At 37.8% G+C, this 14,030-nt stretch overlaps 1 protein-coding gene across 4 annotated transcripts in view; it reads left to right on the forward strand.

Moving 5' to 3' along the window:
- The window catches only part of WDR76 (WD repeat domain 76), a 61,733-nt gene extending 51,491 nt beyond the window's left edge, over positions 1–10,242 (forward strand). For all 4 annotated transcript variants that reach the window (XM_086710557.1, XM_086710558.1, XM_025919228.2 and 1 more), the window contains 4 exons: positions 942–1,159; positions 1,724–1,876; positions 3,506–3,559; positions 9,663–10,242. In XM_086710557.1, coding sequence (XP_086566683.1) covers positions 942–1,159; positions 1,724–1,876; positions 3,506–3,559; positions 9,663–9,918 — 681 coding nt within the window. In that variant the 3' untranslated portion in view covers positions 9,919–10,242. The remainder of the gene's footprint in view (positions 1–941; positions 1,160–1,723; positions 1,877–3,505; positions 3,560–9,662) is intronic.
- Positions 10,243–14,030: the final 3,788 nt, after the last annotated feature.

The following is a 14,030-nucleotide window of genomic DNA, read 5'->3' on the forward strand; positions in this document are numbered from 1 at the left end:
GTATACATACTTTTTTTGCAACTTGCTCTTTTCACTTACTAGTATGGAGAGATTATAGTACAAATCTACCTCATTCTCTTTAGCATTTCATGGTATTTCAAAGTAGTGATGTACCATCATTTATTAAACCAGGCCTCTTTTGGTGGACATTTAGGTTGCTTCTTTAACAAATTTTTTTTTAATTAAAAAAATATTTATTTTTTTTTGAGAGAGACAGCATGAGTGGCAGAGAGAGGGAGACGCAGAACACATAGCAGGCTCCAGGCTCTGCGCTGCCAGCACAGAGCCCAATGTGGGGCTCAAACCCATGAACTGTGAGATCATGACCTGAGCTGAAGTCAGACACTTAACCCACTGAGCCACTCAGGCGCCCCTAGGTTGCTTCTTATTGCTATTATAGGCAGTCTTGCAGTAGGCAACTTTATATATATCTTAGATAAATTTTTGGGTCAGAGAGTACAAGCATTAAATAGTTTGATAGGTGTACTCTGATTGGTTGTCAGAAATTTGCTATGTATTTATTTACACTTCTACCAAGAGTAGGTGATGAACATTTGGCTATATTTTTTTGGACTTAGGTGGCAAAATTCCTTGATATATTAAGGTATTTGAATTGGGTAGAATTCATATTTAGTTCATTTCCTAGTAAGTGTCACAGGGTAGATCTGCACCTGAGGTTTGTTGGATTTAAGAGATTTGGCATGTAACCCTGACATGGGTAGATGGGCCATTTGATTGTAGGGGTGTCTCAGAGCTGATCAGTGCCTTTGTTTCCATCTCTGTAAAAAGGGGTGATCATTCTGCCTGGTGCTTTCTGTGGGATGATGGAAGAATAAATGAGATTATTAGGTAAAGTGTTTCATAGATTTTTACCAAAGAATTTATGCATCTGTTTTCTTTAAAAAGGAGAGTGTTGTATAAGTTGTTACTTATATCCTTAGGTATGTAGAGATGAAAGAAGTAGCTTTTCATCCTTTGACTTCTTGGGAGAAGATGCTTCCACTTTAATAGTAGGACACTGGAATGGAAATATATCGCTGGTGGATAGACGGACACCTGGAACTTCTTATGAGAAGCTTATCAATTCTTCTCTGAGAAAAATAAGAACTGTTCATGTCCACCCAGTGCATAGACAGTATTTTATCACTGCAGGATTGAGGTATGTTCTTCATAAAGTTTTGTGATTCAGGCCTTTTAAAGTTAGGAATATTGCTTTAGTTTGGATGTCAAAGACCTCCAACTTTTGTGATACCCCATATGGTCAAATAATTTTGATTTCTACACCAATTGAGGTTTTATTGAATGTGATTTTTTTTAAAAGAGAGATTCTTTTGGATTTAATAAATAGTGAAAATATTAAACCAGAACACATTTTTGTTTTCCGTGGCATCACATACATTTAATTCTAGTCTCTTGAGAAGAAAACTTATAAAAAAAACCTGTATGTGACATAGAACTTGTTGGTCTGTGTTCATTTTTTTTTTCTCAGATTGGAAAACCAAGTAGAATCTTGTCTCTCTATACCTACTGGTTTCATATATATGCTACAGTTTTGGAATTTTTCTAATATTTCATTTTTTGTCTACACAATGTTTGTAAAATTATTACAGATTAGAATGTTCTGTCTTAATTGTTCTTCAGTGTAATGAGTATTTGAGTGTCTAATTAATGCTCAGCACTATTCGAGAGCTCGCTAAAACTGAGAATTATTCTCCCCTTACAGGGATACTCATATTTATGATGCAAGGCACCTGAATCCCAGGGGAAGCCAGCCTTTGATTTCTTTGACTGAACACACAAAGAGCATCGCTTCTGCATATTTTTCACCTCTTACTGGTAACAGAGTAGTGACCACATGTGCTGATTGTAAGCTGAGGTAAATTGGGGAGATAGAAATGTGTTGTTAAGGAATCTAAAGAGTCTGTAGCTACTGTGTCAGTAAACAGGTAGCTTTACTACTGCTCCCTATTAAATTGCTAGTATTATTGTTTTGTAGCCATTTCTCTGTTCCTAGCCAGATCAATAACCTATATTTAATGGCTTTTCAAAAGTTTTTGGGTCTGGAAATTTCCTTGAGATCAGCAGGAAAGGTCTATAGCTACTTCAGGAAGTAGATGTCAGGCTTTCCTTTGAGCCCTGAGCAATCCCAGAATTCCCAATAAAACCAGGCTGTGATATGTTAGAAGAAAGATAATTTTAGCATAGGGACAAACTCTTATGTTGGGGATAGTGGGGTCTGCCTTACATGTGAAATGCTTAGTGGAAGTTGTAGGCAGGCAGAAAAGATAGCAAAAATTGGGCTTCTGTACAAACTACTGGTTACAGTTTTATGGTTTTAGCTTTTTGGTACTTCCTAAAATGGCTTTAAAAATGAAATGTAAACCAGTTGAACAAAAATTAAAATATAGTGCCAATAAAAAAGATGTGAAGAATGTTAATACAACCACAAAGGAAATGATTTTGTTCTCTTCTGTAATTCCTGGTTTTGCTTAGCATTGTAAGCATTTATTATTTTATGAGAGTTTTTACCTTAAGTGATTCTGGAATTCATTGGTTGAATAGTAGGACACTGAATGGAAATATATGACTGGTGGATAGTCAGTATCTGTTGAATGTATCTGTTGAATATATATTGTGGGCCCAGCTCTAGAAAGGCACCTAATTTCCGTTAGACTCTTCTATTGGGAAGAGCATGGTTTTTGGTTTGTGACAAATACCCAGTTAGTTTCTAGTAAAGTCTGTGAGCATTACCCAGGTGGGTGCATTAAAAGATTTAGTCACCAGGCAGTGGCAGCCCATTGACTCTTTTCCACCCATACAGTTTTCTTTGTCTCAGAAGCTACCTATTTTTCCCATTTCTGTTCATTTGCACTGTAGAGTTTACATTAGCTGTTAATGATTCACCTTTCTGGTCATCTAAGTAGGCAATAAGCTCTAGTGTCAAGAAACTGCACTGGAATAGCTAGGTGCATAAAGAAGGGGGAGGTGGTGTGATGTGGGTAGTTTCTTTCTCTACCTGGTAGAGGCTTCTGGACTCTTTGAGTTATCCCACAAGAACTTCTCCCCTTGGTTGCTGGTCAGTCATAGTCTTGCCAGCATCTGAAAATGACATTGTTTAGTCCCTCACTAATGAGTCTCATGGGGGAATTGCTCTTGATATGTGCATGCATTTTTAGGTTATTTGTACATTTTCAGACCGTATCCCTTTATATATGATCTATATTGTGATTTCTAATAGATTTCACCAGATTATCACTTTATAATGTGCATTTTACATTTGGGGTAATAGCATTTAAATAAATTATTTCTACACTAAACTATAAAGCACTGAATTTTATAATATTTCTTGTAATTTTTGTTAAAGCCTGATCCTATATATTTTAAAATAGCAATCATATTTCATATCATGAACCAATGAAAAGCTTGTTAAATACACTGATGTTTCAGAAAATTTTTAAGAAACAGTAAAAAGGGTGTTACTTTATTCTTGATCTTTATTTTGCAGAATCTTTGACAGCAGCTGTATATCCTCTCAGATTCCTCTGCTCACTACCATCAGGTAGGTTTCCATATGCTGAATAATGTAGACCCTGGATTGCTATCAGCTATTTAGAGTGCATACATTAGACATCTGATTATCAAAGAGATGTAATAAGTCTGATTTTTGTATTACATTAAGTGTCCTAGGTTGCTGGTTCCTATCCTGTTTAGAAGTGTTCTTGCTTCCAGGTTCACTGTATTTTTAAAGAGGTTCAGTCTCTTAGTCAGTAGCTGTTCTCTACAGCTGGGTGGTTCTGTTTGGTTAAGGTGGATGACTATATTCAACTTGAATTATTTATGGTATCTTATTAAAGAAGATTGTAACTACTTACCTACTGTGAGGCCAGCTGAAGCTCTCTTTGTTTATACCTGTTTGTTGTGAGCTTAAATGGTTTCCCCACCTTCCCACTTACTTTCTTTGGTTACTTTCTTTCTTTTTTTTTGCATCTGCTACTTTTAATGTATGTACAGTATTTTACATCCAACTTGCGTCAATGCCTTCTTCCTAGATGTCTCTCTTTGTGAGTATTTATGGAATTGGGAATAGGGTATGCAATATGTTGACTGTTGCTTCATGCATTTTATAGTCTGTGGAAGCTACATTTAAGTGTGTTTGTTTCCTTTCTCATAAATTGTCCCTCTTCATTTCCTTTTTCAAACTTTATGCCCATTAAACCTTGATTCTTCCTTCTCCCTCCCTTCCAGACCTTGGCAACCACCTTTCTACTTGACACTTGATGAGTACTTATAACTACTTTAGATACTTTATATGAGTAGAATCACGGTACTTGTCATTCTTTGACTAGCGTATTTCACTTGACATCATGTCCTCAGTGTTCTCTTATGTTCTAGCATGTGACAGGGTCTCATTTTTTAAGGCTGCATAATATTTCATTGTATGTGTAATCCACATTTTCTTTATCCCGTTTATCTGTTGAAGGGCATTTGGGTTGTTTCTACCTTTTGGCTATTGTAAATGCTACAGTGAACATGGGTGTGCAAATATCTCTTCAAGGTCCTTTGAATTATTTTGGGTATATAGCCCAGAAGGAGGAGTTTTTTAATTTTTGAGGAACTTCCATATTGTTTTTCTGTAAGGGCTATACATTTTACTTTCTGATACTACCAGCAGTACACCAGGGTTCTAATTTCTCTGTATATTCATCACTTTTCTCTTCTTCTTTTTTTTTTTTAAGTTTATTTATTTATTTATTTTGAGAGAGAGAGACACACACACACACAGAGGCAGAGAGTGGAGAGACAGAATCCTAAGCAGGCTCTGCACCATGAGCACAGAGCCCGATGCAGGACTCGAACTCAAGAACCCATAAGATCATGACCTTAGCTGAAGTCAAGAGTCAGACACTTAACCCACTGAGCCACCCAGGTGCCCCTCACTTGTTTTCTGCTCTTTTGTTAGTGATTATCTAAATGGGTGTGAGGTAATATCTCACTGTGGTTTTGATTTGCATTCCTCTGATGATTAGTGATATTGAACATCTTTTCATATGCTTTTGGCCATTTATATATTTTCTTTATAGAATTGTCTATTCAAGTTTTGCCCATTTTTGAAATGGGTCATTTTTGCTTTCAATTTTTTAAAAATGTTTTTTATTTATTATTTAGGGAAAGAGAGAGAGAAAGGGACAGAGCGCAAACAGGGGAGGGGCAGAGAGAGGGGGGAGACACAGAATCCAAAGCAGGCTCCAGGCTCTGACCTGTCAGCACAGAGCCCAACACAGGGCTCAAACCCACAAACTAAGATCCTGACCTGAGCTGAAGTCAGATGCTCAACTGACTGAGCCACCTGGGCGCCCCTAGTTTGAGTTGTAGGAGTTACACTATTTTGTAGGTTGCCTTTCATTCTGTTGATTGTTTCCTTTGGTGTGCAGAATTTTTGAGATTAATATAGTCTTATTTGTCTGTTTTGCTTTTGGTGTCATATCCAAGAAATCATTGCCAAATCCAATGTCCTGAAGTTTTTTCACTATGTTTTCTTCTAGGAGTTTTGTTTCAGGTCTTATGTTTAAGTCTTTAATCCATTTTGAGTTATTTTTGTATATGGTGTAAGATTACTGTCTAACTTTGTTCTTTTGTATGTGGATATCCAGTTTTTCTGGCACCATTTGTTGAAGACACTGCCCTTTCCCTATTGTGTGGTCTTGGCACCCTTATGGAAGGTCATTTGACCATATACATGAGAGTTTATTTCTGGGCTCTCTGTTACATTGGACTGTATGTCTTTATGCCAGTACCACTCTGTCTTAATTACTGTTACTTTGTGGTATATTTTGAAATCAGGAGGTGTGAGGCCCCCAACTTAAAAAAAAATCTTTTTTTTAAAGATTATTTTGGCCATTTGTGGTCCTTTGAGCTTACATATCAATTTTAAGATTGTTTTTCTATTTCTGTACAGAATGCCATTGGGATTTTGATAGGTATTACATTAAATTTATAGATCAGTTTGAATAGTTATGAACATTTCAACAATATTAAATCTTCCAATTTATGGACATGATGTCTATTTATTTGTATCTTCTTTGATTTTTTTTTGTAATGTTTTGTAGTTTTCAGTGTACAAATCTTTCACTTCTTTGGTTAAATTTATTCCTATGTATTCTTTTTTGTAAATGGGATTGTTTTCTTAATTTTCTGTCCAGATTGTTCATTGTTAATGTGTAGAAATGCAACTGATTTTTGTACATTTATTTTTGTATCCTGCAACGGTGCTGAAATTGTTTTAGTTTAACAGTTTTTTATGTGAGTGTGGAGTCTTAGAATTGAATTTTATGTGAGTGTGGAGTTGTGTCATGCAAACAGATAATTATACTTCTTCATTTCCAGTTTGGGTGCCTTTTATTTCTTTTTCTTGTCTAATTGATCATCATGTGAGTGTTCAGAATGTCCCCCTTATCAAATGCTTGTTGGTGTAATGGTGATGTCTCACAGGTAGGATCTAGCTACCTGTACAGTTGTGAACACCTGGCATTTAGATTAGTGTTTCTAGTCCTACCAGATTTATGTTGGTAAGAAACATACTTCGGGACTGTGTTGGATAGAAATGCCAAGAGTGGGCATCCTTGCCTTTTCCCTGATCTTTGAGGAAAAGCTTTCAGTCTTTCACCATTGAGTATGATGTTAGCTGTGGGCTTTTTGTATATGGCCTTTAATATGTTTAGATAGTTCCTTGTGTTCCTAGTTCATTGAATGTTTTTATCATGAAAGGGTATTGATTTTGTCGAGCGATCTTTCTGCATCGAGATGATCTCATGGTTTTTGTCCTTCATTCTGTTAATGTGGTATATTAAATCATTTGAGTTTTGTATGTTGAAACATCTTTGCATTCCAGATACACATCCAGCTTGATCATAGTGTATAATCCTTTTAATGCACTACTGAATTCAATTTGTTAGTATTTTGTTGAGGATTTTTGCATCAGTATTCATCAGGGATGTTAGTCTGTCATTTTATTTTTTTGCAGACTCCTTTTCTGGTTTTGGTATCAGAATAGTGCTGGTTTCAAAGAAATTTGGGAGTTCCCCCTTAATTGTTGGGAAGAATTTGATGAGCATTGGTGTTTATTCTTTAAATGTTGGGTAGAATTCTCCAGCAAAGCCATCTGGTCCTGGGCTTTTCTTTATTGGAAGGTTTTCGATTGCTGTTTTAATCCCCTTAGTAGTTAGTTATAGGCTTAGATTTTCTGTTTCCTCATGGTTCGGTCCATGAGGAAATGCCATTTCTTCTGGGTTAACCAATATGTTGGCATATAATTGTTCATACTGTTCTCTTGTAATCCTTTTTATTTTTGTGACATAAGTTTTAATGTCCTCGCTTTCATATCTGATTTCAGTTACTTGCATTTTATCTTTTATTCTTTTTTTTCACTTTTTTTTCCTAATCTAGGTGAGGGTTTGTCAATTTTGTTGATCTGCTCAAAACACCAACTTAGTTTTTTTTTTCTATTGTTTGTTTTTTTCTATTGTTTTTCTATTCTCCATTTCATTTAGCTCTGTTTTAAATTTTTCTTTTTTAATGTTTATTTTTGAGAGACACAGAGAGAGGGACAGAGCACGAGCAGAGAAAGGGCAGAGAGAGAGAGAGAGAGAGACATAGAATCCAAAGCAGGCTCCAAGCTCTGAGATGTCAGCACAGAGCCTGATGTGGGCCTGAACTCATGAACTGTGAGATCATGACCTGACTTTTAGCTCTGCTTTAATCTTTATTGTTTCCTTCCTTCTTCTAACTTTTGGTTGAGTTTGTTCTTCTTTTTCTAGTTCCTTGAGGAACTAGAGTGTGTTGATTTTGAGACTTTAGTGTTTACTGCTATAAATTTCCCTCTTAGTATTGCTTTTGTAGCATCCCATAAATTTTGGTATGTTGTGTTTCACTTTTAATTTGTCAGATATTTTCTTTCTTTTTAAAATTTTTTCAATATTTATTTATTTTTGAGAGAGAGCAAGCATGAGTTCGGGAGGGGCAGAGAGGGAGACACAGAATCTGAAGCAGGCTCCAAGCTCTGAGCTGTTAGCACACAGTCTGACACGGGGCTTGAACCCATTAACTATGAGATCATGATCTGAGCCCAAGTCTGACACTTAACTGACTGAGCCACCAGGTGCTCCATTGTCAGATATTTTCTAATTTCTCTTGTGACTTCTTCTTTGAGCCCCAAATGTATTTTTACTTAAAAGTTTATGGAATATAAAATGCTCTCAGGGTTTGGTTATCAGGGGAATACAAATACGGGATTATAGATTCTATTAAAATGGCAATAACCTGGATTGTATATTTCTTATTTCTAGGGCTTCTTCTATTTGTATGTTTATTTATTTATTTTTTTATTTATTTAAAAAAAAATTTTTTTTTTCAACGTTTATTTTATTTTTGGGACAGAGAGAGACAGAGCATGAACGGGGGAGGGGCAGAGAGAGAGGGAGACACAGAATTGGAAACAGGCTCCAGGCTCCCAGCCATCAGCCCAGAGCCTGACGCGGGGCTCAAACTCACGGACTGTGAGATCGTGACCTGGCTGAAGTCGGACGCTTAACCGACTGCGCCACCCAGGCGCCCCTATTTGTATGTTTAAAAAAAGGAAGGGTGAGGATTCTATTGAGCTAGGAAATAGTGAACAAAAAAGGTGCTATTTTTTTTTTTTTTAACTTTAGAGGGAGATTGCACGAGTTGGGGAGAGGGGCAGAGGGAGAGAGAGGGAGGGAGGGAGGGAGAGAGGGGGAGAGAGAGAGAGAGAGACAGAGAGACAGAGAGAGAGAGAGACTGACTCTTAAGCAGGCTCCATGCTGAGCAGGGCTTGATCCTACAACCCTGGGATCATGACTTGAGCTGAAATCAAGAGTTGGTTGCTCAACCAAATGAGCCACCCAGGTGCCCCCAAAAGGTGCTGTTTTAACAGACAGTAACCATCCACTGAGTACAAACCACTGTACTTGGCACTGGAGATTGAGAAGTACAGAAGACATCATCTCTGTCCTGATTTTCATTTTTTTTTTTTTTTGAAAGAGAGTGAGAGAGTACATGCATGTGTGAGCAGGGGAGGGGCAGAGGGAGAGGGGGAGGGGGAATCTTAAGCAGGCTCCATGCCTAGTGCAGCCGGGCTCCATCTCAAGACTGCGAGATCATGACCTGAGCCGATATCAAGAGTTGGATGTTTAACTTACTGAGCCACCCAGGCATCCCAAGAAAGGAACAACCATGAAGGGACTAATTTTCAGGGTTTTTTTTTTTTTAAGTTTGTTTATTTTGAGAGAGAGAGAGAGAGAGAGAGAGAGAGAGAGAGTGAGCAGGGGAGGGGCAGAAAGAGAGAGAGAGAGAGAGAGAGAGAGAGAGAGAGAGAGTGAATGAATCCCAAACGGGCTCTGCACTGTGAGATCATGACCTGAGCCGAAATCAAGAGTCAGACACTTAACTGACTGAGCCACCCAGGCACCCCTAGTGTTCAGTTTTATATGAAGGATGAGATTAGGCTGATGGTAACTCAGTAACTTAATGAGAAGCTTGGCAGAGAAAACCAGCATTTAGGAGCATTGCCATGTTTACTGTCTGCCGATTGCTGCCTTCAGTTATTTAACACTTACTACCTTTAAAAAACTTGCTTTTTTCACTAGGCACAACACCATCACTGGGCGGTGGCTGACCAGGTTCCAGGCTGTGTGGGACCCTAAACAAGAAGACTGTGTCATAGTTGGCAGCATGGCTCATCCACGACGGGTGGAAATCTTCCATGAGACAGGAAAGCAGGTGCATTCTTTTTTTGGTGGAGAATGCCTTGTCTCTGTGTGTTCCATCAATGCTATGCACCCAACTCGGTATATTTTGGCTGGAGGCAATTCCAGTGGGAAGATACATGTTTTTATGAATTAAGAAAGTTGCTGAGTGTTTGGTTTAGCAACACCAATTTGTTCAAATCAGTGTCTAAGTAGCCTAGTAATTCATGTGCCTTGGTCTGTTTACTTGTTCATATGTTCTTCTTAGCAAATATAAAATTGCTTTATTAGTAAGAACTGTGAGCAGAATGTACTTTTAGTAAGGGAGAAGGCTTTTAAGTTGTTTCTGTAGGTTGGGGAGGGAATTTGAGGGGAGGCTATGATTGCTTCAGCACTTTAATCAGGCAGTATATTGAGAAATTCTAGCATTATAAATTACAAAGCTTTGGTTATTATTAAAAGTTTTTGTGGTTTAATGATACGGGTTTTGATAGTGACATTTGGATTTGTGGTTTATTTTATAGTTTGGAGTGAATATTTATTTCTAGACTCATATACTGGAAGAGATCCTAACTTAGTGATTTTCAAACTTTTGATTTTTTTAAATAGAGAGCTCTTTTTTCCCCCCCGCCTTTAAATTCATTGTTATGTGAAATCCCAAGATAATTGTTGAGAAGCCTTAGTTGACTTGGGCAGGGCCTGGGTCTGTGTGTGCTGACCCTTTGATCTCCTCTAGATAGCTCTTGAGACATGGCTGAGGAATTCTAGGTCTTCTAGGAACAAGGTTTGGATCTGCCTGACCCTTGTAAGTCAGGGTGAGATTGCCTTCAGACCAGTGTTTTCCACACTGTGGTTTATAGCTATTCACATGAAATCAGTTTAGCCATGACCAGAGTTTAAAAAAAGGAAAAGGAAAGAAATAGTAAAGAATAGGAAACATAGAGTAAGGGTTGTTTTGTGAAACTTAGTTATATATGCGTGCATATTTGTACGTATATATGCACATGTATATTCTGATGTAAAATATATGTCTTTATTATTGTGGTACTGCTGTAGGTCATGGTTTAAGAAGTGAAAGCTCCTGCCTTAGAACGTCTCAGATACACTTACCTATCCCTGTCTTTAAACTTTCCAGAGGAGATTCATTATCTTCTTAAGTGAATACCTTCATTCCTAATTCATATTTGGAGGAAATGTTATGAAAAATGACTTTTGGCATTTTTTGTCATAAATTTTTTTTTCCAGAAGTTAGGGCAATTTGAAAGTGTTTGTTGTTGGAAGGGTAGCTACAAAATCAGTGACTGACATTACTGTAAGACATTACCTTTTTGCTAGATATTTACCTTGTTGCTCTTCAGTGACAAACTACTACTGAAGGACTATTATAGTTTTTGGCAATATGTTTGAATTCTAAGAGGAAATGTCTTCTCAAATTGTGTATCACAGAAATAAAGTCACATGTATAATTTCCTTCTCTGTAATTATTGAGGCCTAGTTTATTAAATAGGTTATAAGTAATAAGAATTGTTTTCTTGATGAGAGGAGTATAGAAATTGGTAAGTGAAATGGAAATATTCATTTATGAAATGGAAGGGAAAGCTAAGTGAGGTTGACTTCTATTAAACTGCCCTGGAGATAATAAATGAAGCCTGTAGGCTGTAGGCTCCTTTCCCTTTTCTTTTCTTTTCTTTTCTTTTCTTTTCTTTTCTTTTCTTTTTTTCCCTTTCCCTTTCCCTTTTCTACACCACTTCATTTCACAGGTCCCAGAGTGTGGCTACTTTTGTGAAAAGTGCTCTTTTTTAAAGATATTGAAAAATACTCTCATTGAAATTAGTACCATCATTTAAGCTTTGAATCCTTGGTGGTAATTGCCCGGTTTCTGCAATAAATGTTAGCAAATTCTTGATGTTTGTCACTTTTGTGGTTTCTTTTGCCATTTTAGCTTCATAAACTGTAGTATTTATATCTAATTCCAGTTAATAGAGTTCTGTCTTCTTGATGCAATGCAGGAAGGAAGGAGAGTGAGTGGGGACTTGTTTCTCAGTGATAAGCTCTATAATGGAGTAATTGTTTAAATCTACAAAGCACATAAAGGAAAATTGTCTCCCTTAGGACATCCTTAAACTGTAATCTGTTGTGAAAGGTACTTCTCCCAGAGACTTGCTTAAAGCTTTATGGCTTCTGTAATTATTCGTATGTTATGATTGCTTTCTCTCTTTTTTTAAGTTGGGCTTTATGATATCTCTTAAGCACGTAAGCTCTGTATTGAGTCATTTTCTTTGAGATGCCCATCCTTTTATGCCCTTAAGGAGGAAGGAGACGATTCTCAGGCGGACAGGGACTTGGTCAAACTCGGAGAGACTTAAAAATGATTAGGAATTAATAAATCTTAGTTCCTTAAGTCCTGTTTTGGTATTCATGCCTTTGAGTTTCCTTTCCACAGAGATGACTTTGCAAAGGCAGTTCTCCAGGAAAGCAGGGAGCTTGGGGCTGTGTACACAAAGATTTAAATCCTTTCAGTCAGTTATAGTACATGGGGAGGGAGGAGGGCAGACACAGGTATCTTCTGTATCAACCCAAGAGGAAGCAATATATGCCCTTTAACTTCAGGTTCCAAAAACTTAGGTGTCCTTTTGCTAGGCTGTCCCTTCTGATTTAGTACTTTTTTTGGTTTTTCCTTTTTAGTATGGTATTGATGGCCAGTAAGGAGTTTTAGTTCCAGGACAGCATAAACCCATATTTTGGTTCATTTGGTTATAAGTGTTTTTGGATTTTCAAATGAAAAGGTGAAATTTTGTGAGGAAGATAACATTTAGCACAGAGGCAGGAGTAAAACATTTTAAGGTACCTCTTCCTAAAATGAAAGCAGTGCAAGAGGAAGTGTTTTAAAAGTATCTTTTGCCTGTTTGATTCTACTCCATCAGCAAGTTGTAGGGGTGTGTAGAGGAAGCCTGTTCATGTGCTAAAACCAGGAGTGTATTCTCTTGTAGAGGGGCCTGCTGATGGTTGAGGAACCCTAAGCAGAGGGAGTGGGTGCTAGAGCCCTGAAAGGGTCTGTACATAGGGGGTCCTCATTAAGTATCCATAGAAGAGTGGCTGCCTTAAAGCTGTAGGATCATGGGGGCACCTGGGTGGCTTAGTTAAGCGTCCACCTTCGGCTCAGGTCACGATCTCACGGTCCATGAGTTTGAACCCCATGTTGGGCCCTGTGCTGACAGCACAGAGCCTGGAGTCTGCTTTGGATTCTGTGTCCACTTTCTCTGCCTCTCCCCATCTTGCACTGGGGGAAAATAATAAATGTTAAATAAATGTTAAAAAAACTGTAGGATCATGGGAAATCACCACTCACATCCAGTGGTTCTTAGGGTTTTCTTTTTTGTTTTTAGAGAGCTTTCTTTTTTTCTTTTTTAGAAAATGGTGGGGGAGAATGGCAGAGGGAGAGAGAATCTTAAGTAGGCTCCACACTCTGCACTGAATCCTACGACCCTAGCATCATGACCTGAACTGAAATCAAGAGCTGGACACTCAACTTACTGAGCCACCCAGGCACCCCTGTTTCTTAGGCTTTTTACTTTGCAGATCACTTTAAGCAAAGACTTTGTCATTAGAAACAAAAACAAAACTCCACTAGGGACAGGATATTAGATAATCACTTTATAGGTGATAGGAACCTCTGAAAATTTCGAGGTGGGTTACATAACATGATTGGTGCTTTAGGAAGATGATCTGGTAGCAGAATGGAGCATTAAAGGGCAGATAGAATTGAAAACAGGAAGATTAGGTAAGAAACTAGCACAAGTTTCACTTTTCATCCTCATGGAATTTAAAAGACCATTACCAGTTTTGTAGCCAGAGTGATGGTTATATAATCAGGTGAGATAATGCCATAGGAATATATTTTGTAAGTTGTAATTATCAGGTTACTGTAGCAGTGACACCATTCTATTCCCTTCATAGGAAATGTTTTCTGTTCTTGTTCCAGGCTTGAGTAAGAACACTGGTCTAGAAGCTGGACCATCTAGGTTCTTGTTTATAAAAAAACTTTTATTTTGAGAGAGGAGGGGAAGGGCAGGGAGAGAGAGAATCTTAAGCAGGCTCAGCACCGTCAGTGTGGAGCCAGATGCAGGGCTCCATCCCACAGACTGTGAGACCATTACCTGAGTTGAAATCAAGAGTTGATGCTTAACTGATTGAGCCACCCAGCTGCCCCTAAGATTTTATTTTCTTGAGTAATTTCTACACTCAATGTAGGGCTCAAACTCACAACCT

The sequence above is a fragment of the Puma concolor genome, chromosome B3 (assembly GCF_028749965.1).
Source record: "Puma concolor isolate L17-30 chromosome B3, mPumCon1.1.hap2, whole genome shotgun sequence".
NCBI lineage: Eukaryota > Metazoa > Chordata > Mammalia > Carnivora > Felidae > Puma > Puma concolor.